Source organism: Gouania willdenowi, unplaced genomic scaffold (assembly GCF_900634775.1).
Source record: "Gouania willdenowi unplaced genomic scaffold, fGouWil2.1 scaffold_120_arrow_ctg1, whole genome shotgun sequence".
Classification (NCBI taxonomy): Eukaryota; Metazoa; Chordata; class Actinopteri; order Blenniiformes; family Gobiesocidae; genus Gouania; species Gouania willdenowi.
The window spans coordinates 424313-449505 of NW_021144868.1; the positions used below are offsets into that span (position 1 = coordinate 424313).

The 25193-nt window shown below is 39.7% G+C and overlaps 1 protein-coding gene across 5 annotated transcripts; it reads left to right on the forward strand.

The window, feature by feature from the left end:
- Positions 1 to 374: 374 nt before the first annotated feature.
- LOC114458491 (regulating synaptic membrane exocytosis protein 2-like) lies at positions 375 to 24907 on the forward strand. Of its 5 annotated transcripts, none has more exons than XM_028440860.1 (30): positions 375 to 469; positions 6118 to 6187; positions 6362 to 6478; positions 7333 to 7432; positions 7495 to 7618; positions 7692 to 7735; positions 7877 to 7926; positions 7983 to 8015; positions 8333 to 8463; positions 8537 to 8708; positions 8821 to 8950; positions 9041 to 9109; positions 9900 to 10035; positions 14261 to 14365; positions 14443 to 14493; positions 14607 to 14657; positions 15386 to 15445; positions 17444 to 17553; positions 17755 to 18279; positions 18431 to 18472; positions 18534 to 18572; positions 18739 to 18764; positions 19179 to 19231; positions 19324 to 19443; positions 19543 to 19730; positions 20937 to 21072; positions 23592 to 23704; positions 23775 to 23876; positions 24045 to 24184; positions 24261 to 24907. In XM_028440860.1, the coding sequence occupies exons 1-30, from the start codon at positions 429 to 431 to the stop codon at positions 24441 to 24443; spliced, it is 3261 nt and encodes a 1086-aa protein (XP_028296661.1). In that variant the 5' UTR covers positions 375 to 428; the 3' UTR covers positions 24444 to 24907. The 5 variants fall into 5 exon arrangements, 4 of the variants coding, with proteins under 4 accessions (XP_028296661.1, XP_028296663.1, XP_028296662.1 ...); XM_028440862.1 differs by having other exon boundaries at positions 17983 to 18279; XM_028440861.1 differs by lacking the exon at positions 7983 to 8015.
- The last annotated feature ends 286 nt before the right edge of the window (positions 24908 to 25193 follow it).

Consider the following 25193-nt stretch of genomic DNA (forward strand, 5'->3'; position numbering starts at 1 on the left):
TATATACAAACATAGATATACAGACATAGATATACAGACATAGATATACAGACATAAATGTACAGAAATAGATATATACACAGATATAGAAATACAGACATATATATACGCAGACGTAACACCACGTAAACATGACAGTGTATGTAGACTGATGTTACGCACACGCACACACACGCACCCACACGCACAAGCGCACGCACACGCACACAGGAAGAACCAGGACCAGGACCAGAATCAGAACTAGAACCAAAGTTAGGCTGAGCTAATCTGAGCCTGGAGCAGTTCCAGGAGGTTATTGGATTACAGCGTGGGATTATCTGAGAGCAGGAATAGAAAGAGAACGATGAGGAACCGTCACACACCCAGGACTCCACTGGACCACCTGGACCACCACACCACAACCTCAAAGTCTTTCTGCAGGACTTGTGATGACCTCATTGACCTTTGATGAGATGAGATTACACTCAAGGTGAGTAAACAGGATGAAACTAAAGAACCAGAATCTGAATCAGAAGTCCTTAATTAACAGCTGCTCAAGAAATATTACTAATAAAAAGAATAAACATTAAACAAAGAAAAAAGAAAAAGTACAAAAACATACGTGTGGTAAGTAATTAATTAATAAAAGGGTTAAATACATGAGTAATATGTTAGTATGAGTAATATGTTAGTATGAGTGGTACGTTAGTATGAGTAGTGCATTAGTATGAGTAATATGTTAATATGAGTAATATGTTAGTATGAGTAATATGTTAGTATGAGTAATATGTTAGTATGAGTGGTACGTTAGTATGAGTAGTGCGTTAATATGAGTAGTACGTTAGTATGAGTAGTGCATTAGTATGAGTAGTACGTTAGTGTGAGTAGTACATTAGTATGAGTAGTACGGTAGTGTGAGTAGTATGTTAGTATGAGTAGTACGTTAGTATGAGTAGTGCATTAGTATGAGTAGAACGTTAGTGTGAGTAGTACATTAGTATGAGTAGTACAGTAGTGTGAGTAGTATGTTAGTATGAGTAGTACGTTAGTATGAGTAGTACGTTAGTATGAGTAGTATGTTAGTATGAGTAGTACGTTAGTATGAGTAATATGTTAATATGAGTAATATGTTAGTATGAGTAGTACGTTAGTATGAGTAATATGTTAGTATGAGTAATATGTTAGTATGAGTGGTACGTTAGTATGAGTAGTGCGTTAATATGAGTAGTACGTTAGTATGAGTAGTACGTTAGTATGAGTAGTACGTTAATATGAGTAGTACGTTAGTATGAGTAGTACGTTAATATGAGTAATATGTTAGTATGAGTAGTACGTTAATATGAGTAGTACGTTAATATGAGTAGTACGTTAATATGAGTAATATGTTAGTATGAGTAGTACGTTAATATGAGTAGTACGTTAATATGAGTAATAAGTTAGTATGAGTAGTACGTTAATATGAGTAGTACGTTAATATGAGTAGTATGTTAGTATGAATAGTACGTTAGTATGAGTAGTAGGTTAGTATGAGTATACGTTAATATGAGTAGTATGTTAGTATGAGTAGTACGTTAATATGAGTAGTACGTTAATATGAGTAGTATGTTAGTATGAATAGTACGTTAGTATGAGTAGTACGTTAGTATGAGTAGTACGTTAATATGAGTAGTATGTTAGTATGAGTAGTACGTTAATATGAGTAGTACGTTAGTATGAGTAGTACGTTAGTATGAGTAGTACGATAATATGAGTAGTACGTTAGTATGAGTAGTACGTTAATATGAGTAGTACGTTAATATGAGTAATATGTTAGTATGAGTAGTACGTTAGTATGAGTAGTACGTTAATATGAGTAGTACGTTAGTATGAGTAATATGTTAGTATGAGTAGTACGTTAATATGAGTAGTACGTTAGTATGAGTAATATGTTAGTATAAGTAGTACGTTAGTATGAGTAATATGTTAGTATGAGTAGTACGTTAGTATGAGTAGTACGTTAATATGAGTAGTACGTTAGTATGAGTAATATGTTAGTATGAGTAGTACGTTAATATGAGTAGTACGTTAGTATGAGTAATATGTTAGTATAAGTAGTACGTTAGTATGAGTAGTACGTTAGTATGAGTAGTACGTTAGTATGAGTAGTATGTTAGTAAGAGTAGTACGTTAGTATGAGTAATATGTTAATATGAGTAATATGTTACTATGAGTAATATGTTAGTATGAGTGGTACGTTAGTATGAGTAGTACGTTAGTATGAGTAATATGTTAATATGAGTAATATGTTAATATGAGTAATATGTTAGTATGAGTAATATGTTAATATGAGTAATATGTTAGTATGAGTAGTACGTTAGTATGAGTAATATGTTAATATGAGTAATATGTTAGTATGAGTAATATGTTAGTATGAGTGGTACGTTAGTATGAGTAGTACGTTAGTATGAGTAATATGTTAATATGAGTAATATGTTCATATGAGTAATATGTTAGTATGAGTAGTACGTTAGTATGAGTAATATGTTAATATGAGTAATATGTTAGTATGAGTAATATGTTAGTATGAGTAGTACGTTAGTATGAGTAGTACGTTAGTATGAGTAATATGTTAATATGAGTAGTACGTTAGTATGAGTAATATGTTAATATGAGTAATATGTTAGTATGAGTAATATGTTAGTATGAGTGGTACGTTAGTATGAGTAATATGTTAATATGAGTAATATGTTAGTATGAGTAATATGTTAGTATGAGTGGTACGTTAGTATGAGTAGTACGTTAGTATGAGTAGTACGTTAGTATGAGTAATATGTTAGTATGAGTAGTACGTTAGTATGAGTAATATGTTAATATGAGTAATATGTTAGTATGAGTAGTACGTTAGTATGAGTAATATGTTAATATGAGTAATATGTTAATATGAGTAGTATGTTAGTATGAGTAGTACGTTAATATGAGTAGTACGTTAGTATGAGTAGTATGTTAGTATGAGTAGTACGTTAGTATGAGTAATATGTTAATATGAGTAATATGTTAGTATGAGTGGTACGTTAGTATGAGTAGTGCGTTAATATGAGTAGTACGTTAGTTTGAGTAGTATGTTAGTATGAGTAGTATGTTAGTATGAGTAGTACGTTAGTATGAGTAATATGTTAATATGAGTAATATGTTAGTATGAGTAATATGTTAGTATGAGTAATATGTTAGTATGAGTGGTACGTTAGTATGAGTAGTGCGTTAATATGAGTAGTACGTTAGTATGAGTAGTGCATTAGTATGAGTAGTACGTTAGTGTGAGTAGTACATTAGTATGAGTAGTACGGTAGTGTGAGTAGTATGTTAGTATGAGTAGTACGTTAGTATGAGTAGTACGTTAGTATGAGTAGTACGTTAGTATGAGTAGTACGGTAGTGTGAGTAGTATGTTAGTATGAGTAGTACGTTAGTATGAGTAGTACGTTAGTATGAGTAGTATGTTAGTATGAGTAGTACGTTAGTATGAGTAATATGTTAATATGAGTAATATGTTAGTATGAGTAGTAAGTTAGTATGAGTAATATGTTAGTATGAGTAATATGTTAGTATGAGTGGTACGTTAGTATGAGTAGTGCGTTAATATGAGTAGTACGTTAGTATGAGTAGTACGTTAGTATGAGTAGTACGTTAATATGAGTAGTACGTTAGTATGAGTAGTACGTTAATATGAGTAATATGTTAGTATGAGTAGTACGTTAGTATGAGTAGTACGTTAATATGAGTAGTACGTTAATATGAGTAGTACGTTATTATGAGTAATATGTTAGTATGAGTAGTACGTTAATATGAGTAGTACGTTAATATGAGTAATATGTTAGTATGAGTAGTACGTTAATATGAGTAGTACGTTAATATGAGTAGTATGTTAGTATGAATAGTACGTTAGTATGAGTAGTACGTTAGTATGAGTAGTACGTTAATATGAGTAGTATGTTAGTATGAGTAGTACGTTAATATGAGTAGTACGTTAATATGAGTAGTATGTTAGTATGAATAGTACGTTAGTATGAGTAGTACGTTAGTATGAGTAGTACGTTAATATGAGTAGTATGTTAGTATGAGTAGTACGTTAATATGAGTAGTACGTTAGTATGAGTAGTACGTTAGTATGAGTAGTACGATAATATGAGTAGTACGTTAGTATGAGTAGTACGTTAATATGAGTAGTACGTTAATATGAGTAATATGTTAGTATGAGTAGTACGTTAGTATGAGTAGTACGTTAATATGAGTAGTACGTTAGTATGAGTAATATGTTAGTATGAGTAGTACGTTAATATGAGTAGTACGTTAGTATGAGTAATATGTTAGTATAAGTAGTATGTTAGTATGAGTAATATGTTAGTATGAGTAGTACGTTAGTATGAGTAGTACGTTAATATGAGTAGTACGTTAGTATGAGTAATATGTTAGTATGAGTAGTACGTTAATATGAGTAGTACGTTAGTATGAGTAATATGTTAGTATAAGTAGTACGTTAGTATGAGTAGTACGTTAGTATGAGTAGTACGTTAGTATGAGTAGTATGTTAGTAAGAGTAGTACGTTAGTATGAGTAATATGTTAATATGAGTAATATGTTACTATGAGTAATATGTTAGTATGAGTGGTACGTTAGTATGAGTAGTACGTTAGTATGAGTAATATGTTAATATGAGTAATATGTTAATATGAGTAATATGTTAGTATGAGTAATATGTTAATATGAGTAATATGTTAGTATAAGTAGTACGTTAGTATGAGTAATATGTTAATATGAGTAATATGTTAGTATGAGTAATATGTTAGTATGAGTGGTACGTTAGTATGAGTAGTACGTTAGTATGAGTAATATGTTAATATGAGTAATATGTTCATATGAGTAATATGTTAGTATGAGTAGTACGTTAGTATGAGTAATATGTTAATATGAGTAATATGTTAGTATGAGTAATATGTTAGTATGAGTAGTACGTTAGTATGAGTAGTACGTTAGTATGAGTAATATGTTAATATGAGTAGTACGTTAGTATGAGTAATATGTTAGTATGAGTGGTACGTTAGTATGAGTAATATGTTAATATGAGTAATATGTTAGTATGAGTAATATGTTAGTATGAGTGGTACGTTAGTATGAGTAATATGTTAATATGAGTAATATGTTAGTATGAGTAATATGTTAGTATGAGTGGTACGTTAGTATGAGTAGTACGTTAGTATGAGTAGTACGTTACTATGAGTAATATGTTAGTATGAGTAGTACGTTAGTATGAGTAATATGTTAGTATGAGTGGTACGTTAGTATGAGTAGTGCGTTAATATGAGTAGTACGTTAGTATGAGTAGTATGTTAGTATGAGTAGTATGTTAGTATGAGTAGTACGTTAGTATGAGTAATATGTTAATATGAGTAATATGTTAGTATGAGTAATATGTTAGTATGAGTGGTACGTTAGTATGAGTAGTGCGTTAATATGAGTAGTACGTTAGTATGAGTAGTATGTTAGTATGAGTAGTATGTTAGTATGAGTAGTACGTTAGTATGAGTAATATGTTAATATGAGTAGTACGTTAGTATGAGTAGTATGTTAGTATGAGTAGTATGTTAGTATGAGTAGTACGTTAGTATGAGTAATATGTTAATATGAGTAATATGTTAGTATGAGTAGTACGTTAGTATGAGTAGTATGTTAGTATGAGTAGTACGTTAGTATGAGTAGTACGTTAATATGAGTAATATGTTAATATGAGTAATATGTTAGTATGAGTAATATGTTAATATGAGTAATATGTTAGTATGAGTAATATGTTAATATGAGTAATATGTTAGTATGAGTAGTACGTTAGTATGAGTAATATGTTAATATGAGTAATATGTTAATATGAGTAATATGTTAGTATGAGTAATATGTTAGTATGAGTAATATGTTAATATGAGTAATATGTTAGTATGAGTAGTATGTTAGTATGAGTAATATGTTAGTATGAGTAGTACGTTAATATGAGTAGTACGTTAGTATGAGTGGTACGTTAGTATGAGTAGCACGTTTATATGAGTCGTACATTAAGATGACATCACCAACACTGCTGGTCTCTGGATGTAATGACATCTAACCTCTGGTCCAGGTCCAGGTCCATGGACGGTCAGCGGTGGGATGTTGGTTCCTGGTATGGAAACCCTTCGTCCTCCTTCACGGTACGTTTGTAGTTTTACTGCTTTTATTCACACTAAAGTATCACAAGATCAGTTCCTTCACTCGATCATTTATCAAAGGGTCAGAGCTGCTACAGGTCGACCACTCAGAGTTCATTGTCTGTAGTAACACACTTACTCTAATATCATTGTTGCTAAGCAACTTGTCTTCAGCAGCCCGTCGCCTGGCAACCATCCAAGGATGGAGAGCGTATGATCGGTCGGATCCTACTGAACAAAAGAATGAAAGACGGCTCGGTTCCTGCTGACTACAGCGCTCTGCTGGGACTCAAGGTTCTACTCTATGTTCACTCATCTACATCAACTGTTCACCTGGTCTTTATTTCCTGGTCTTTGTTTCCTGGTCTTTGTTTCCTGGTCTTTGTTTCCTGGTCTTTGTTTCCTGGTCTTTGTTTCCTGGTCTTTGTTTCCTGATCTTTGTTTCCTGGTCTTTGTTTCCTGATCTTTGTTTCCTGGTCTTTGTTTCCTGGTCTTTGTCACCTGGTCTTTGAATCCTGGTCTTTGTTTCCTGGACTTTGTTTCCTGGTCTTTGTCTCCTGGTTTTTGTTTCCTGGTCTTTGTTTCCTGGTCTTTGTTTCCTGATCTTTGTTTCCTGGTCTTTGTTTCCTGGTCTTTGAATCCTGGTCTTTGTTTCCTGGACATTGTTTCCTGGTCTTTGTCTCCTGGTTTTTGTTTCCTGGTCTTTGCTTCCTGGTTTTTGTTTCCTGGTCTTTGTTTCCTGGTTTTTATTTCCTGGACTTTGTTTCCTGGTCTTTGTCTCATGGTCTTTGTTTCCTGGTCTTTGTTTCCTGGTCTTTGTTTCCTGGTCTTTATTTCCTGGTCTTTGTTTCCTGGTCTTTGTTTCCTGGTCTTTATTTCCTGGTCTTTGTTTCCTGGTCTTTATTTCCTGGTCTTTGTCACCTGGTCTTTGTTTCCTGGTCTTTATTTCCTGGTCTTTATTTCCTGGTCTTTGTTTCCTGGTCTTTGTTTCCTGGTCTTTATTTCCTGGTCTTTGTCACCTGGTCTTTGTTTCCTGGTCTTTATTTCCTGGTCTTTGTTTCCTGGTCTTTGTTTCCTGGTCTTTGTCACCTGGTCTTTATTTCCTGGTCTTTGTTTCCTGGTCCTGCTGAGCTCTTGTTTGTTCTCAGGTGGTTGGAGGGAAAATGACAGAGTCTGGACGACTGTGTGCGTTTATCACCAAAGTGAAGAAAGGAAGTCTGGCTGATACTGTGGGACACCTGAGACCAGGTAACCTCACTGGTACCAGGTAAGTTCACTGGTACCAGGTAACAGTAAACCTTGTTCTTCAGGGGACCAGGTCTTGGAGTGGAATGGCCAGGTTCTTCAGGGCGCTTCCTTCACTGAGGTCTACAACATCATATCCGAGTCCAAACTGGAGCCCCAGGTCCAGCTGGTGGTGTGTCGGCCAATCAGGTGAGAGTGTTCCTGTGATGTCACTGATGTTGCTCACCTTAGGACTGTCTCACTTCCTGTTGTTGTTTACCAGGAACCTGTGCAGACCTGATGGGTCCCTGGTCCACTCCGAGTCCTGTGAGTCCAACCTCCTTCTTGATCTGTGGGTTCTAAGACTGTGGTCAGCGGGCCAATCACAGCCCGTTCTTTACTAAACGTTGGTCTATATTAGATCAGTCATGAACCAATGATGACTCACTATGTTCTCTGGTTCTACAGGCTTCTCTTCTGGAGACACTCAGAGATGTTCCTCCTCCACCAGTGGACAGGTGAGTTACCCACAATGCACTGCTGCTCTCTGAAAACTGACTGTCTGTGGTTTCAGGTCCACAGACCTCCTCTGGTTCCACGGATCCAGGTAACGTTCAGACATACTGTAGATACTGGTTCATCACATCATACATTGTTTTCATAGCAACTGTGCTCGTCATTCATTGGTTTAGTTACAAATTAAAAGCCTGATTTCAAAATAAAAGTTTGTTTGAGTGATCCACGGGTGAAGAAGGAGCTCTGTAGAACCTCTGTAGGTCCTCCATCCCCCTCCTGTGGTCCATCTGTTCTTCAGCTCCTCGTGGTTCCCTGTGGTTCTGTTGGTGTGGTTCTGGTTTTCCACTGAGGAGTTGTGAGGTTCTCAATTGTTCTGCAGCTCTCTGAGGTTGGATGTGAATCCTGCAGGTGAAGCTCTGGTACGATCCAGTCGGCTATCAGCTGGTCCTCACGGTTCTCGGTGCTAAAGAACTTCCTGTGAGAGAGGACGGACGTCCCAGGTACCCGTTCGTGAGGATCTACCTCCATCCAGACAGAAGGTCAGTGCTGAGGTTCTACTAGAGGTTTGATGGACCTTATACCAGCTGATGGTTTTGTTTTGAACCCACACAGCGACAGGAGCCAACGGAGAACCAAGACCGTGAAGAAGACCAACGAGCCTCGATGGAACCAGACCTTCATGTACTCTCCTATTCACCAACATGAGCTCAAAGAAGGAACGTTAGAACTCACCGTGTGGGACCAGGCTCGGGTCCGTGAGGAGGACAGCCAGTTTTTAGGAGAGGTGAGAACCTCCTTCATCTGTTCTGTCCACTGATGTTCCTCTGATGTTCCTCTGATGTTCCTCTGATGTTCTCCTGATGTTCTCCCAATGTTCCTCTGATGTTCTCCCGAAGGTTCTAATAGAGTTGGACTCAGCTCTGATAGATGATCAGCCTCACTGGTACAAACTCATCAACACTGCCCCCTGTTTGCAGAGCAGAGAACTACAGTTGGAACGAGTTCAGAGTGGACGGAGACTGCAGTGTGAGACACACACACACACACACACACACACACACACACACACACACACACACACAGTGCTACACATGTGTGTGTGTGTGTGTGTTATAGACTCTCAGAGGATCAATGATGGTGAATTCTCAGATCACGAGTGTGAAGAAGGAATTGAAGTGATTTCAGGTAATGTTTTTATTTGTTTCTGTACAGACATCATATATGATGTTTTATATAACTTATATATCATATATAACAAATATAATATGTTATACAACATCATTTGAATAATATCTGTTTTTATATATGATGTTATTTATACATACAGACCCTTTCAAAAAAATTAGAATATCATGGAAAAGTTGTTTAATTTCCATAATTTCATTCAAAAAGTTAAACTTTCATAGATTATAGATTTAAGGCCACAATTTAAACAACTTCAAGTATTTATGTGTTTATGTTTACATAGTTTGGGTTTCCAGCTCATAACAGGAATTAAAAAAATTAGAATACTGAAGAAATCATCTTTTATTTTTTAGTTTTTGCAGAAAAAAGAGGAGAAGAAGTCCATGGTCCTCTTTTCTGATGAAAGTAAAGTGTCTTTTATTCTGGAATCAAGGTCCAAGTGTTTGGAGGAAGAACGTGTGAGGAACAGAACATCATAACTGGTTCTGTTCTTCACACGTCTTCCTCCAAACACTTAGACCTTGATTCCAGAACGATAAAATATATGATATATAAGTTATATATAACATCATTTATATGTGTTTTATAAGTGTTATATAACATATATATAATACAGTATATGTTATATATGATGTCATAAAGTATTTAGTTTACCTATGATGGACATTACAGGCCTGTCTCGTCTCTTTAAGTGTCTGAATAAATGACTGTACATCATATTTAACTCCTTGCTTTTTATTGGTGATGGTTTTGATCAGTAAATCTAAGGCTTGTTTTCATTGGATCTCAGATTACAGACAGAATGGGCGGGACTTCCATGGCTCCAGCCTATCAGTGCCTGAGCAGGTCCTCCTGTCCAACCCCTGCTCACGGTCTGATTCCCTCAGGAGGAGGTCCAGATCTCCCAGCCAATCACTGCCTCCCAAGTACAGAACTAATGTATTCTACTGTTGTGTGGGTTCTTCAGGTTCCATAGGTTCCTTATATCAGTAGTTAGGGTTAGGGTTACAGTCACGTACCCCTTCAGACCTTTAAGGTGAAGCCATGTACCCCCTACTCCTGTACACTTATAAAACATGATAATGTAATGTCATATACAGTGTAATGTGTCCCTGAATGTTACCGAATATTAATAATCTGTAAATACACAAGAAAATAACTTATTCAGAATGATAACTTTTTGATGTATTCAATCTTTTAGCCAACTGGCATTAAACAGTGCTCTCTTTTCAGAAAAATAAATATTATTTTAATATTATTATTACTATTTAAAAGGTTACCTCATGCAGATGTAGCTTACATATATGTCCATAACAGGAACTATGCTCAATAATAAAATAATATTTATAAACAGTAGGAACTAAACACTAGCAGGGATGATTATGTTCTCCTTGGTAAAGATAATAGTTTAATAACTGGTTCAATGATTAACTATTGTATTTCATCAACTTATAATAGTAGACACAGGAAACTACGTCTGACTTCTTCTTTGGTGCTTTATTCAAAAACACACTGTCCCCTATCTGCAGATACATGTACTGCACCATTATGTACGAGAGTGTCAGCATGACGTCACTAATCACCACAAGATCAGAATCAGAATCAGAATCAACTTTATTGGCCAGGGGTGAATAAATACACACGAGGAATTTCTTTTGGTGACCTGTGCTCTCTCAGGTAGCATAACATTAAATAATAACAATCAACTAGAATAAAGAAAAATAAATATAAACATAAATATAAGAGTAGTTAGACTAATATGTGCAAACTAAATAAAAATAACAAGATAATAATAATAGTAATAATAATAATAATAATAATAATAATAATGAATAAAATAAAAATACAATAATAATAATAAGATAATAGTGCAGTAGTGCAAATAGGTGAACATTTAAATTAAAATATTATGTTCATGAACATTCTCAGTGACAGGTTGATCCAGGGTTGTTATGTTAGTTCCAGGTTATTTCACAGTAACAGAAACAGGTCTGACTCTCTATGACTGTTTAGTGTTGATCAGAGTGACAGCCTGAGGGAAGAAACTGTTTTTATGGAGGGTAGTTTTGGCGTACAGTGATCTGTAACGTCTGCCGGAGGGGAGGAGTTTAAACAGATTGTGTGCAGGGTGGGAGGAGTCTGCAGTGATGCTACCTGCTCGTTTCCTGACCCTGGACAGGTATAAGTCTTGGATGGAGGGCAGATCAACACTAATGATCTTTTCTACATTCCTGATTATCCTTTGTAGTCTGTGTCTGTCTAGTTTGGTTGAAGATCCAAACCAGACAGTGATGGAGGTGCACAGAACAGACTGAATGATGGAGGTGTAGAACATGGTCAGCAGCTCCTGGGGCAGGTTGAACTTCCTCAGCTGATACAGGAAGTACATCCTCTGCTGTTCCTTTTTCCTGGTTGTATCTATGTGGGAGGACCACTTCAGGTCCTGTGAGATTGTGGATCCCAGGAACCTGAAGGAGTCCATGGTAGACACTTTGCTATTCAGAATGGTAAGGGGGGTGATTTCTCCTGAAGTCCACTGTCATCTCCACAGTCTTGAACGGGTTCAGTTCCAGATGTTTCTGATTGCACCAGAGATCCAGCTGTTCCACCTCCATCTGAAGGCAGACTCGTCCCCATCCCTGATGAGACGATGACGGTGGTGTCATCTGCAAACTTCAGGAGTTTCACAGAGGGGTCCCCTGAGGTGCAGTCATTGGTGTAGAGGGAGAATAGCAGTGGGGAGAGAACACACCCCTGGGGGGCGCCAGTGCTGAGTGACCGGGTGCTGGATGTGATGCTTCCCAGCCTTACTTGCTGCTTCCTGTCAGACAGGAAGTTGGTGATCCACTGACAGGTGGAGGCCGGCACTGTGAGCTGGGTGAGTTTCTGGTGAAGGATGTCCAGGATGATGGTGTTGAACGCAGAGCTGAAATCCACAAACAGGATCCTAGCGTAGGTCCCTGGGGAGTGGAGGTGATGGAGGATGTAGTTCAGTCCCATGTTGACTGCATCCTCGACAGACCTGTTTGCCTGATAGGCAAACTGCAGGGGGTCCAGCAGGGGTCCTGTGATGTCCCTCAGTTGACTCAGTACCAGCCTCTCAAAGGACTTCATGACTACAGACGTCAGAGCAATGGGTCGATAGTCATTAAGTCCTGTGATGGCAGGTTTCTTTGGGACTGAGATGATGCTGGAACTTTTGAAGCAGAAGGTACTTCACACACCTCCAGTGATGTGTTGAAGATCCGTGTGAAGATGTGGACCAGCTGCTCAGCACAGGCTTTCAGGCAGGAGGGAGATACTCCGTCTGGTCCTGGAGCCTTTTTGATCTTTTGTCTCTTGAATAACTGGTACACATCTCTTTCATTGATCTTCAGGGCAGGTGGGGGGTCAGAGGGTGAGGTAGGGGGGGGAGTGGGGGAAGCAGGAAGGGCAGAGTCCAGGTGATGGGCTGATGCTAATGAGCTGGGGGGTGGGTGAGAAAACCTGCAGTAAAAACTATTCAGGTCTTCAGCCAGTCTATTGTTACCTGCAGGGTGGGGGGAGGGTTTCCACACTGCAGAAGGGACTTTGTTTGAGAAGCTTTGTTTTAGCTTCTCAGTGTAGCACCTCTTGGCTACTCTGATCTCCCTAGATAGAGTGTACTTGGCCTGCTTAAACAGGACCCACTCCTGTAGGCTTCCTCCTTAGCCTGACTCAGCATCCTGAGTTGAGGTGTGAACCAGGGTTTGTTGTTGTTGTATGTGCAGAAAGTCTTGGTCTGCACACACATGTCCTCACAGAAGCTGATGTAAGATGTCACAGTGTCAGTCAGATACAACAATTACAGCCTGAGCAGCAGAATTTGCTCTGTTTCCAGATGTTTCCAGATGTTTCTGGTGTTGTGACAAAGTCTGTGACCCAAAAAAAATCTGTGACCGCTGCAGCTTTTCAACGGTTCATCGTGTAGTGAAATGAACACATGTCACTCACAGGTTTAAATCAATTAATAACATTTACGTAAGTGTGCGACTGGACGTGTAATGAATGAACTCACCACTAGAGGGCAGTCTTATAAAGACATCTATTCATATTCTACTTCCAACGTTGTGATGCTGTTTTTCATTTTTTATCCATGTAATCCCGGTGACAATTTGCGGACCTAACTTTGGGAACCAAGGGTCTATACGTTCTATATGTTCTATATGTTCTACATGTTCTACATGTTCTATATGTTCTATATGTTCTACATGTTCTATATGTTCTATATGTTCTATATGATCTATATGTTCTATATGTTCTACATGTTCTATATGTTCTACATGTTCTATATGTTCTATATGTTATTTATGTTTTTCAGATACTTTAGGTTCTATAGGTGTGGTGGTAATCTGGCATTTCAGACTTATACATAACTTTATCATTCATGTGTGTGTGATTATGTTTGTGGTGTTTGGAGGTTCTCTGAGGTCCATAAATAAACAGTAGTTTTTGCTGAGATATGGGACTGGAACCTCCAAACATCAGACATAAATGTGAAGTGCTTCAACTTTGGAATAGACTTGTTCAGATGTTGGATCAGAGACTTTATTTGGAACAGCAGTCATTGTCACTCTTGGACAAATGAGCTAAAATGTGTATTTCATATGAATAAAATGTCCTTTATTTATCTAAATAAGTTCATATGATAACCAGGAGGTTAGTAGTAACATGTTTATGTCTGTTGACATATGGTGTAAACCTTCTTAACCACTAGACCTGTAGCTTTAGAACCGTCCCAGAGGAACATCCAGTCCATTGTACACGAGATGTTCTTTTTTTTTAAATTAATTCATTTTACATGGATTTTTTTTGGTTAGATGATTAACATAAAGAAAGAAACCTTTGTTATATTAGATTTTATTTCAAAAGCGTGAGAAAAAAGATGAAACACATTATTTAAGATTCAACTGTGCCAAGAAACTGTAACTTTGTAATGTTATGAAATATGAACGTAAACCACTGCAAATGAACTTTCCAGAGTCTTATAAACCCATGAGGGTTGTGCACATTGTGTGCATGACACATCAATCAATCAATCAATCAATCATGTTCTATAGGTTCATTTATCAGGCAGAGGAACTGGAGACATGTGACCTCTGTGTGACCTCTGTGTGACTCCTCCCCCAACAGCAGCTCCAACTCTCTCTACCCGTTGAACCGTGAGGACGCCGTGAGGCTGCTTCAAGGTTCCAAAATGAACCGAGCGTCCTCTGACAGTAGCGGCAGCCTGGACAGGTAACCATGGTAACAGATAACGGCTAACAATGGTAACAAGTAGCCATGGCAACAGATAACAGGTGTGTTTGCTTCAGGAAACATCACAGGAGGTTCTCATACACCAACTCTTTGGATTCATACGACAGGTACAAACAACATACTCTGCTACTCCTGATTAATCAATAGTAATCAATAGTAATTGTAGGGTTAGCTCATTGTTAACATGCAGTAGGAGGAGTTATGTGTATTTGTGTTGCAGATACACAATGAGGACCAACCACGTGCTGACTGGGAGCTGGGAGGACTGCAGGTGAACAGAGGGGATTGTGGGTAATGTGGTCAATGTGGAGGGTCCAAAGAATGGACGACGCAGTGAAGTGAAGCTCTTATTGTTAGAGCTCCCCCTGCTGACTGGCTGCAGTATAAGTCATAGGCCCCGCCTCCTCAATGATAACAGATGATGTGGGTCAAACTGTAACGTTAAAATACTGGTCACATAAATATTTTCTAAATCTAAACTTTGCTGTGATCATTAGTTATTATCACCCTACATTGTGTTCTAGTCATCATTTTTATGTCAACTTTGTTTTAAATAAGTTATTTGAGATTGAAAGACGGGATTTTAAGTCATGACAATGATTGACAGCCGTAGATCCTGCGTAGCTGTTACGTCGTGAAGGAAATCTGAGACTTTTTTGATCTCCTAGTTCTAGTTCTAACCTCTATGATCTGATCATCTGAACAAGACATTGGTAGAATTTTCAGTGGGAAAGAGACTTATGTTTGTGGCGTAGCTGGGCTGCGTAAGTCATCAGGGCAGTATACTAAATGGGCGGGGCATGTTACCAGGGCTCCTCCCACCAGACCCTACTGTCCAGACTCTGGCTCCAAATTACGTCATATTTGTAAGATCAAAGCATCCCTAAGCATCGTATTTTGTCTTCAAGAATGTTGAGTGGGAGGAGCTACAGTGCACGTCTACTGGTCCACTCTGAATGAAGGAGATTGTGGGTAATGTGGTCTAATGTCCTTCCTCAGTTCAGACTTCATTCCTGACTTCCCGTACGACACCGACACTTTGGACGAAGAACTGCTCAGGTACCAGTTTTCTCCCACAATGCACTGCTGCTCACTGATTGGTCAGAGTGTGTGTCCTAATATTCCTCCTATCTCCTTTATTATTCACCCGTAACCTCATCCACAGAGTTAAGAAAAGGTGTTAGGAGACTTCCTAAAGGAGTTAGGGAAAGGACATCATGTTGTTCAGACAATCAGATGCACTTTCAATAATAATAATAATAATAATAATAATAATGATAATAATATTAGTGACGTCTGCCGTGGTGATAAAACTCCACATTTCCTAAAATGAACTAAAAGCTCATCTCTACCACTTCAAAGGAAAAGAGGTTACCATGACTACGAGGAACTAAAGTAAAACTAAAAGAACTTCACAGTGAGAATGGATGCTCACACTCACCTTCTACTCACTAATCAACATTAATACTAAATAAGTAGTATTTTATTATAGTGCCATTATTGCCAGATATAGATCTACATAACGTTGTAGACAGTGACGTACCGTGACCACTAGGGTTGGGTAGGCACGTTGCAAATGTAGACCACCAATGACAATTTCATATGTTTCTGCTGTCAAGTGTTAATTCAGATCAAATCAATTTTAATTGTATAGCGTAATTTACAACAAAATCATCTCAATGCACATATCAAAATATAAAATTCATAATAAGAAAGAAAAAACCCAACAAGATCCACATGAACAAGTATTTATCATCTTAACAAAATCAACATCATAAACACCATTAAAGAAACATAAACATTATTTAATATAGCCTCCATACTCTCCAACAACATATATCCCATGACACGACAGCACATCTGTTGTTTGTGTTGGAAACACAGAAACATGGAGAAAATAACAACAACAACAACTCAGAACATCCTCAGTGAGGAGCATCCACAAAGTCAATCCTTCCTTTTGTTCCATTCACTGTAGAAAGTATCAACAATGTTCTGACCTTACCTTTGCTGAAGGTCTGGTAGCTCAGGTGTTGGTCTCCATCTTTTAAAAGATGTTGTTTTTCCTCAAAACAAAGTTTCTTTATCATCTCTAGCGCTGTCATCCTGACTGTAGTGTTATCCCGCCCACTAGCTAGAGAACGTAGCAGCAGCGGTCACGTGATATCAATTCACTAATGCACTGTGAACTTACGTATAGCATTTAGCATAGCACGGTTACGTCTAAAGGCAGCTGTCTACACTGCCTTTACACGTAAATGGTTTTCATCTTGGGGACCTGACTGCGCATGCGCAAACACGTAAAATCACGCAATGGGAACAGAGGCAGAGGAGCAACGTGCCTTTGGGAGGGGGCGTGGCCTCCCTCTGCCTTAAGGCGGAGCAAAAAAAAAAAAAAAAACAGCTGTTCCAGGAAATAGCGATGTTTAGTAATTTGAGCTATGAAACACACAAAATGCGGACACTTTTAAACTTATAGGTACTGTAGACTATTGGAAATAGAAAAATAAATAATTTATAATTATATGATAATTAAAAAAAAAAAAAAAAAAAAATTAAATAATCAAAATATCAATTCACCCTTGGGTAGGCACTGCCTACCTTGCCTACCCTGACAGCACGTCACTGGTTGTAGATATACACATGTAGAACCACACAAAGCGTTCCTAGGTTAATGAAATATGTTCAATAAAACATCAAATGGATAAAAATGTCTCTGATCAATTTTTCTAGAACCACAGAGTGTCTGTTTTATGTCATGGTGAGTTTCCGTGAACACTGTGATGAGCGGGTCCCTTTAAATGTTGTCACTGCAATGAATTGTGGGTCGTCATTATGTGGTCTCCTTTGGTAAAGGATTCATCAGTGTTTCCTAGGCTAAAGGAGGTTATAAAGGATGCATTGAGCCTCCTTTCCATAGCTTAAAGAGAATTGGAACGCTCCTTATCATGGCCGCCACTTAAACACTTTCAGAGTAAAGGAAAAGTGGATAAGAAAGGAGATAGGAGGGACTATTAGGACACAGCCTGTATCTGCTCACTGATTGGTTGTCCTCAGGATGAACACTCGGGGGGGGTCGTCCTTCAGCAGTCCCACGGGGACGCCCACCTGTGGCCGTAGAGTCCGTCAACTTCCTGTTGTTCCTCGTAAAGCTGCTTCAGACAGATGTACGTACCCCACAGCACACCTTCAACACCAAACCATTGTCTTAACCCTTTGGAGCCCCTGCAGATCAGAGTCATTATGAGCTGATGCTGCAAGTGAAGCAGAATGTTATCAGTTCAAATCAAACTGTTTCTTTGATACTATTTATTGATTAGTTAAAACATGTGATTCCATCCTTTCTTCTTCTGCTCTTCTCTCGTCAGTTTTGGCCACACCCACTTCAGGAGCGTTACTGACGTCTCCTACAATGATGCACCAAAGCCTTTCTCCACTTAACCAGAGAACACTATCTCCTGTCAATCACTACACACAAGCCCCGCCCCCTGCCATTACAACCACACCTGAAACTACACCTGCACCTCCAGCTGTTGCTACAGCTGTTCCCACACCTGTACATCAACTTCCTCCTATGCCTGCGTTTGTTTCTCCAGCTTTAACTCCATCACCTGCAGTGCACTGCACACCTGCACCTCCAGCTGCTTCAACACCTGCACCTCCAGCTGCTTCAACACCTGCACCTCCAGCTGCTTCAACACCTGCACCTCCAGCTGCACCTGCACCTCCAGCTGCTTCAACACCTGCACCTCCAGCTGCACCTGCACCTCCAGCTGTTCCAGCAGCTGTTCCTCCCTCTCCTCAGCAGTGCCATGAATCTTTACCATCACCTGTTTCTGCTGAAGCTCCGCCTTCACCTGCACCATCACCGGCTCCGCCCCCTCAGACTCCAGGTGAGAGCATTTGAACTTAATTTCCATTGAAAATAATCAAACCAATCATTTTTTATTCGGTGAACTTTATGTCTGTATTGATCAAAGTTTACTCACTGATTGATTGATTGATTGATTGATTAACTGATTGATTGATCGTACCTTCTGTCAGAGCCGGACCGTCGTTCAGCGACTCCTGGAGGAAGCAGGAAAGGTACGTTTGTTCTTGTCTGAGGACATTAGCAGCTTCTCACTCTGTCCCTGTGATGATGCAGAGGTCACATGGGAGGACATGAGGAAGAAATCAGCCAATGGTGAGACAGTCACTTCCTGTTTCTGATTACAATCACATTTCTGTGCAGAAATATCAATGATTCCAATCAACTAATCACATTGTGTGAAACGTTAATGTAGATGTAGATATAGATGTTATAGATTGTAACTGATTAACAGGTGTTAATAATTCCCTCTTTTTTTCAGCGGATTCACTAACAGACGTTTCTAAGGTGGGTTAATGATGAAGATGATGATGATGATGATGATGATGATGATGATGATGATGATGATGATGATGATGATGATGATGATGATGATGATGATGATGATGATGATGATGATGATGATGATGGTGATGATGATGATGGTGATGATGATGATGATGGTTAGTTGGGAAGGGGGACTTGCTGTGACAAATGACCTACCGGGGGGGGGGGGGGTAATGTGGGGTCACATTGTGTGGGGAGATGCTGAACAACACACCCTCCTTAAAAACCAGTGAAGACGTGGCCCCTGGGGGTCCACACACTGGTGTGACTCTGGCGGTGAATTTTGCCCAAAAAGGAAAATGAAATGGACAATGACAATGATGTCATAGATCTTTGCGATGTCAGTCTGTGACATCATTGGTCGTCTGTCTACAGGTCTGTGACGTCAGTGATGTGCCAGCCAATCCTGAAGCAGCTGAGAACATCAGGTGATCATTAAAGTGATGAAAGTAAATCGTCCAATCAGGTGTCGGGATTTATCATCTCTGTTTGTATGCTACCTGCTGATTTGCTGAAACAGTCAGGATGACACCTCAGCAGGCCAATCAGTGGAAAGGGTGGAGTTAGAGAGCAGAGCCGAGCTGCAGAAGAGCGAATCAGTTGATGAGGGAGGCAAAGGGGAGGAGCCTGAATCAACTAGGTAAAACTCACCTGTAAGGTCATCATATTAGCAATGGAAGCTCCGCCCACACTATATGAACCCTGTGATGTTAGTGACAGTTATTGTACTCTCCTGCAGGGTGGCTCCTCCCCCTGTGGCTCCTCCCCTCACTAAGTCGTCCAGCGTTGGAGGTGAAATGTGTTCGTTGGGACGAAACGACGACGATGACGATGATAAAAAAAGACGCTCCAGCTTTGGAGCAAAAATGATGGGAATAGTTGGACTGGGAAAGAAGAGCCAGAGCGCCTCCCAGTTAAACCCTGAAGGTTAGTTATACTAGTTAAACCCTGAGGGTTAGTTATACTAGTTAACCACCTAAACCCTGAAGGTTAGTTATACTAGTTATACTAGTTAAACCCTGAGGGTTAGTTATACTAATTAAATCCTGAGGGTTAGTTATACTAGTTAAACCCTGAGGGTTAGTTATACTAGTTAAACCCTGAGGGTTAGTTATACTAGTTAACCACCTAAACCCTGAAGGTTAGTTATACTAGTTATACTAGTTAAACCCTGAGGGTTAGTTATACTAATTAAATCCTGAGGGTTAGTTATACTAGTTAACCACCTAAACCCTGAAGGTTAGTTATACTAGTTATACTAGTTAAACCATGAGGGTTAGTTATACTAATTAAATCCTGAGGGTTAGTTATACTAGTTAAACCCTGAGGGTTAGTTATACTAGTTAAACCATGAGGGTTAGTTATACTAATTAAATCCTGAGGGTTAGTTATACTAGTTAAACCCTGAGGGTTAGTTATACTAGTTAAACCATGAGGGTTAGTTATACTAGTTAAACCATGAGGGTTAGTTATACTAGTTAAACCATGAGGGTTAGTTATACTAGTTAAACCATGAGGGTTAGTTATACTAGTTAAACCATGAGGGTTAGTTATACTAGTTAAACCATGAGGGTTAGTTATACTAGTTAAACCATGAGGGTTAGTTATACTAGTTAAACCCTGAGGGTTAGTTATACTCGTTAACGTGACGTCACAGTCGTTCAGCCGGAGACGTATCCATTGGAAACCCCCAGTGAGGGTTAGTTATACTAGTTAAACCAGTTAAACGCTGAGGGTTAGTTATACTAGTTACTTCCACCAAGCGCAGAGCGGTAAGGTTGTGTTTCACCCTCTGTTGATCTGTTAGCAAGATGACTTGAAAAGTTATGAACTGATTTGGATGAAATTTGTGATAAAATGTTGGTGATGTTCTCGCTACCAAAAGAAGATATAGATATATGTATATATATCCCATTCCTTTTCCCATTCATTTGTGGGTAGTCATGGTAACACAGCGCAATGTTGACAGGTAGTCATGGTAATCCTGAGTTTACCATGTTACTGTGACCAGAGCGTGTTAGCTGAGCCTGAGCTGCTTGGCGGAGGTCTGCGCTCTCCTTACTAGTTAAACCCTGAGTGTCAGTCTAACCAGTTAAACCAGTGTATGCTGATGCTCTGCTCTGATTGGCCCAGAGGAGGAGAAGAAGAAGAAGGTGGTGCGACTTCCTGTCCAGCGCAGCATTGAGACGGGATTGGCTGTTGAGTTTAAATCTCGCTTTACTCGTCAACCCAGTCGAGACCCAGACGCTGATGAACCCAAACCTGGAGCGTAGGTCACATTCTGTTCATAGAACCTTCTGTTGGTAGAACCTTCTGTTGGTAGAACATTCTGTTGGTAGAACATTCTGTTGGTAGAACATTCTGTATGTTCTATGTTTGATTGGCTGACCTTTAAGTTTAATTTTAAAATGCTGCATTTTTCACTTTAATTCCTTTATTGATGAACTTTACCATTCTGTGTTCCATCTTCTTGAAATACGATGGGATTGATGACATCACTTCCTGTAGAAAGGATAATGGGATAGATAATATCAATGAGATTGATGATCACTTCCCAGTGAAAGCCCATTGGTTCTGTTTGCATTAACACTGAGGGGCGGATTCACTAAAGGTTTATTGTTATTAAAACGTGTGCGGCGCTGCTGCGCTTCCCAATGCGCCCTCATTTCATTTAGCGCGTTTCGCTCTGATGACACATTGTAGGCGGATCTCTCAGGGGGAGCAACAATATGGGAGGAGGAAATAAATTAATGCTGTGGACGTAATGCAATTCATGAAATCTAGAACTGTTTGCTGTGATAGTTTAAATACCATGACTGAGAAGGAGGTGCAGACACGCAGAGATCATCGCTGCAGTAAATGTGGACAGAACACAGCAGAGATTAACAAAAGTGTGTGTGTGTGAGAAAAAGAGGTTGTCTGTGCACAGAGATGGAAATATGGATATGACCATGGATCAATATCTCTTCAGACACTGCTCCACTGATCTCCTTCAGTTCATGTTTTAACGTCAAAGTCTCGTGTTGTATTGATCTCAGGCCAGAATCAACTGATCAGATGCGTCATTTACGCATAATCACTGATGGTGACATACGAGATTGTGCTGACACAGCGCTGCTCAGACCTACTGGATGATGGTCAGTAGATCATCTTCATAGAATGCAGATTGATTGACAGACTGTGTATCTGTATTAACTCAGATCAATGGTAGATCAATAGGATGGTTTCTGTCCTAATCTGACTATTTTTCATGGACTGATCAAAGCAAAGTTACAGGACTGTACGGAGCACCCACATTAAATGAGGGGGAAAAAATATCATTAGGTTTAAAGTTGTTTTAAAAAGAAAAACAAAAAAAACTTTTTATTTGTTTATTTAGTTTTCTACATTATTAAATGTTTGTGCAGCAGACAAAGAAGTCCATCTGCCTCCAATTTACCTTCCTCAAATATCAGTGTGCTTGTGCCACTGACGTCTCCACATTAAATGAGCAAAATGCTCATTTAAAAAAAGGGCGGTCTGCACCAGTTCTGCTCGTGCACTAATGATTGCTGCAATCCTCACAGCAGGTGAGGAAACTGGGTCACTAAAGGATTTATGGAAGCAACTGGATTACAACCCTTTATTTCAGTTCTTTGTTGTTCTGTCCCTGGTTGTTAAACATGCAGATTGTTTTCTGATGTTTGGTGGACTTAAATAATTCAGGTTTAGTTTGTTTCAGTAACAGATGTTGTTACAGACTTGGTTTGATGTCACATTTATAATAATAATGTATGAGAGAGAGAGAGAGAGAGATTCAGTTTCAGTTCCATCCCGATCAAGAAACACGAAAGACAATAACATACAGTGTCACGTGGGGGACAGGTACGGGAGTACTGGGGAGTGCACATGAGCAGCGCTCCGTTTCTTAGATGAGAAATATGAAACAATGGGTAAGAAGAAGAGTTAAAAAAAAAAGGCAAAAACCAAACTGGGCCCTTGTAGAGAGGGGCGGAGTTTGAGATCATGAAAAAAACTCTTCAGCAAACATTGCGACAGAAACCAACAAACACAACAAACAGTTCAGGATGGATCTCTAGGATGCGTAGTTCACAGGTCAAACACAGTGTGGCGCTGCCCTTATGGCGCACCTCCTACTGCCAACCGCTGGGAAGGAGGAGGGGGTGGAGCCAGAGAAGACGGTGACTAAGACACAATATGTAGTGATGTAGGAGGAGTGAAAGATAAGCCTGTTTACTCACTTTACCGAATGAGAATAGAGAAGGTGTTTGGAGACGGTCTAGCCATAACATGGCTGCCAGCCCTACTGCTCTGTTCCTGGTCAGTTTGATCAGTTATCCAATAGCGTGGTCATTTCCTGTGAGACAAACTATCCTCCTCTTAAAGTTCCACAGTGGAATCCATCTGAGAGAGTTCGGCGAGTTTGGCTCCTTTTGTCGTTGACTGCGGTTTCCAATAATGCTTCAACGTAATCCAATTTTGTGATAGATCAGGAAAATGCCAGATCCAAGAGTGAACGTCTTCCACGTCCTCAGGACTTGTGAACTCTCCCATTGCTCGTCCTTCTAGTAGAGATTTGACCAAAGAAAGACCAGATGATCAATTCCATGATTAGATTCAGGATCAGGATGCTGATAGATTAAAACATGACAAAAGAGCAGCAAGCTGGAAAAATACACATTAATCATCTCATTCATAACAACAAGCTGTCATGATAGATCTGCTTTAGCGTTAGCATTAACATTAGCAATAGTCTCCTTATAATGTAGCTGTTCTCTGCTCTGATAGGTTGATTTTTCCTGGCGTTAAACTGGCATCAGACCAGCACTTCACTGGTTTCCTGGATGGTTTAGGCCCCGCCCAATTGGCTGGACGCCAGACTTTAGCCACGCCTGCAATGGGTAAGAACTAATCAGAAGTCACATGATCTCATCAGCATCCACTGACCTGTGATTGGCTGTCTGCTGTCAGGTGACATCCAGGTGGGGATGGTTTACAGGAAAGAGCGACTCGACGTGGAAGTAGTTAGAGCGAGAGGACTCGTGGGAAAACAGGGCAACAAAAACACACCAGGTACACAACAAATACACAACATATACATAATAACAACATACACAATAATAAGAACACAGCAGGTACACACACACACACACACTATCTACACACATCAACATCCCAACAGGAAAACCACGTCCGCGCGCACACACACACACACTGATCTGTGTGTGTGTGTGTGTGTAGCTCCGTATGTGAAGGTCTACCTGATGGATAACGGGAAGTGTGTTCTGAAGAGGAGAACCCGCCTGGCCAGGAAGTCCTTGGACCCGTTGTATCAGCAGCAGCTGCAGTTTGAGGAACATCCAGAGGGAAAGGTTCTCCAGGTGAACCACAGGGTGGAGCACAAAGTGGAACAAAGGATGGAGACCAGAGGCTGAACTGTGTCCTCTTTCCCTGCAGATCATCGTGTGGGGCGACTATGGACGATTGGATCATAAATCCTTCATGGGAGCTGCTCAGATCCTGTTGGACGATCTGGACCTGTCCAACATGGTGATTGGATGGTTCAAACTGTTTCCAGCAACCTCATTGGTAGACCCCGCCTTAGCGCCGCTGACCAATAAGGAGAGAGAAGGCCCCTAGCATTGGGGCGGGGCTTATTCTGTCTTCTCGCTAACCTAGGCATGATGTCGTCAGTGATGATGTCAGAGGGAACAGTCCCCAAAACCTTTAGAATACTTTACATTCACATTGAACCTGGATTATATCAACCAACACACAAGAACCTAAAGAACATCAACCCCTACCCACAGGAACCTGGAGAACATCAACCCCTACCCACAGGAACCTGGAGAACATCAACCCCTACCCACAGGAACCTGGAGAACATCAACCCCTACCCACAGGAACCTGGAGAACATCAACCCAAACCCACAGGAACCTGGAGAACATCAACCCCTACCCACAGGAACCTGGAGAACATCAACCCCTACCCACAGGAACCTGGAGAACATCAACCCCTACCCACAGGAACCTGGAGAACATCAACCCCTACCCACAGGAACCTGGAGAACATCAACCCAAACCCACAGGAACCTGGAGAACATCAACCCAAACCCACAGGAACCTGGAGAACATCAACCCAAACCCACAGGAACCTGGAGAACCCAAAGACATGAGGAAAACCTCGGAGTACCATTACAACATCAGAGCTTCATCTGTAAAAATAAATATAGAATTGTTAAAGGTTCTGTGTGGTTCTTCTCACACACACTCGTAGTGAAACACTGACTTTATTTGAAGATGTAACTCAAACTAAAGACTGAAGTCATGCAAGTCTAAACAAAACAACAACAATAAATATAAATACAGAGAAAAACATGAGAACGTTCC

Excerpts from the sequence above, each read along its gene's own strand:
- LOC114458491 (XM_028440860.1), top strand. The coding sequence starts at position 429 with ATGACCTCATTGACCTTTGATGAGATGAGATTACACTCAAG. Across the intron at positions 19,731-20,936 it reads CTCCCAGTTAAACCCTGAAG|AGGAGGAGAAGAAGAAGAAG; the intron begins GTTAGTTATACT and ends TGATTGGCCCAG. Across the intron at positions 24,185-24,260 it reads CAGAGGGAAAGGTTCTCCAG|ATCATCGTGTGGGGCGACTA; the intron begins GTGAACCACAGG and ends CTTTCCCTGCAG.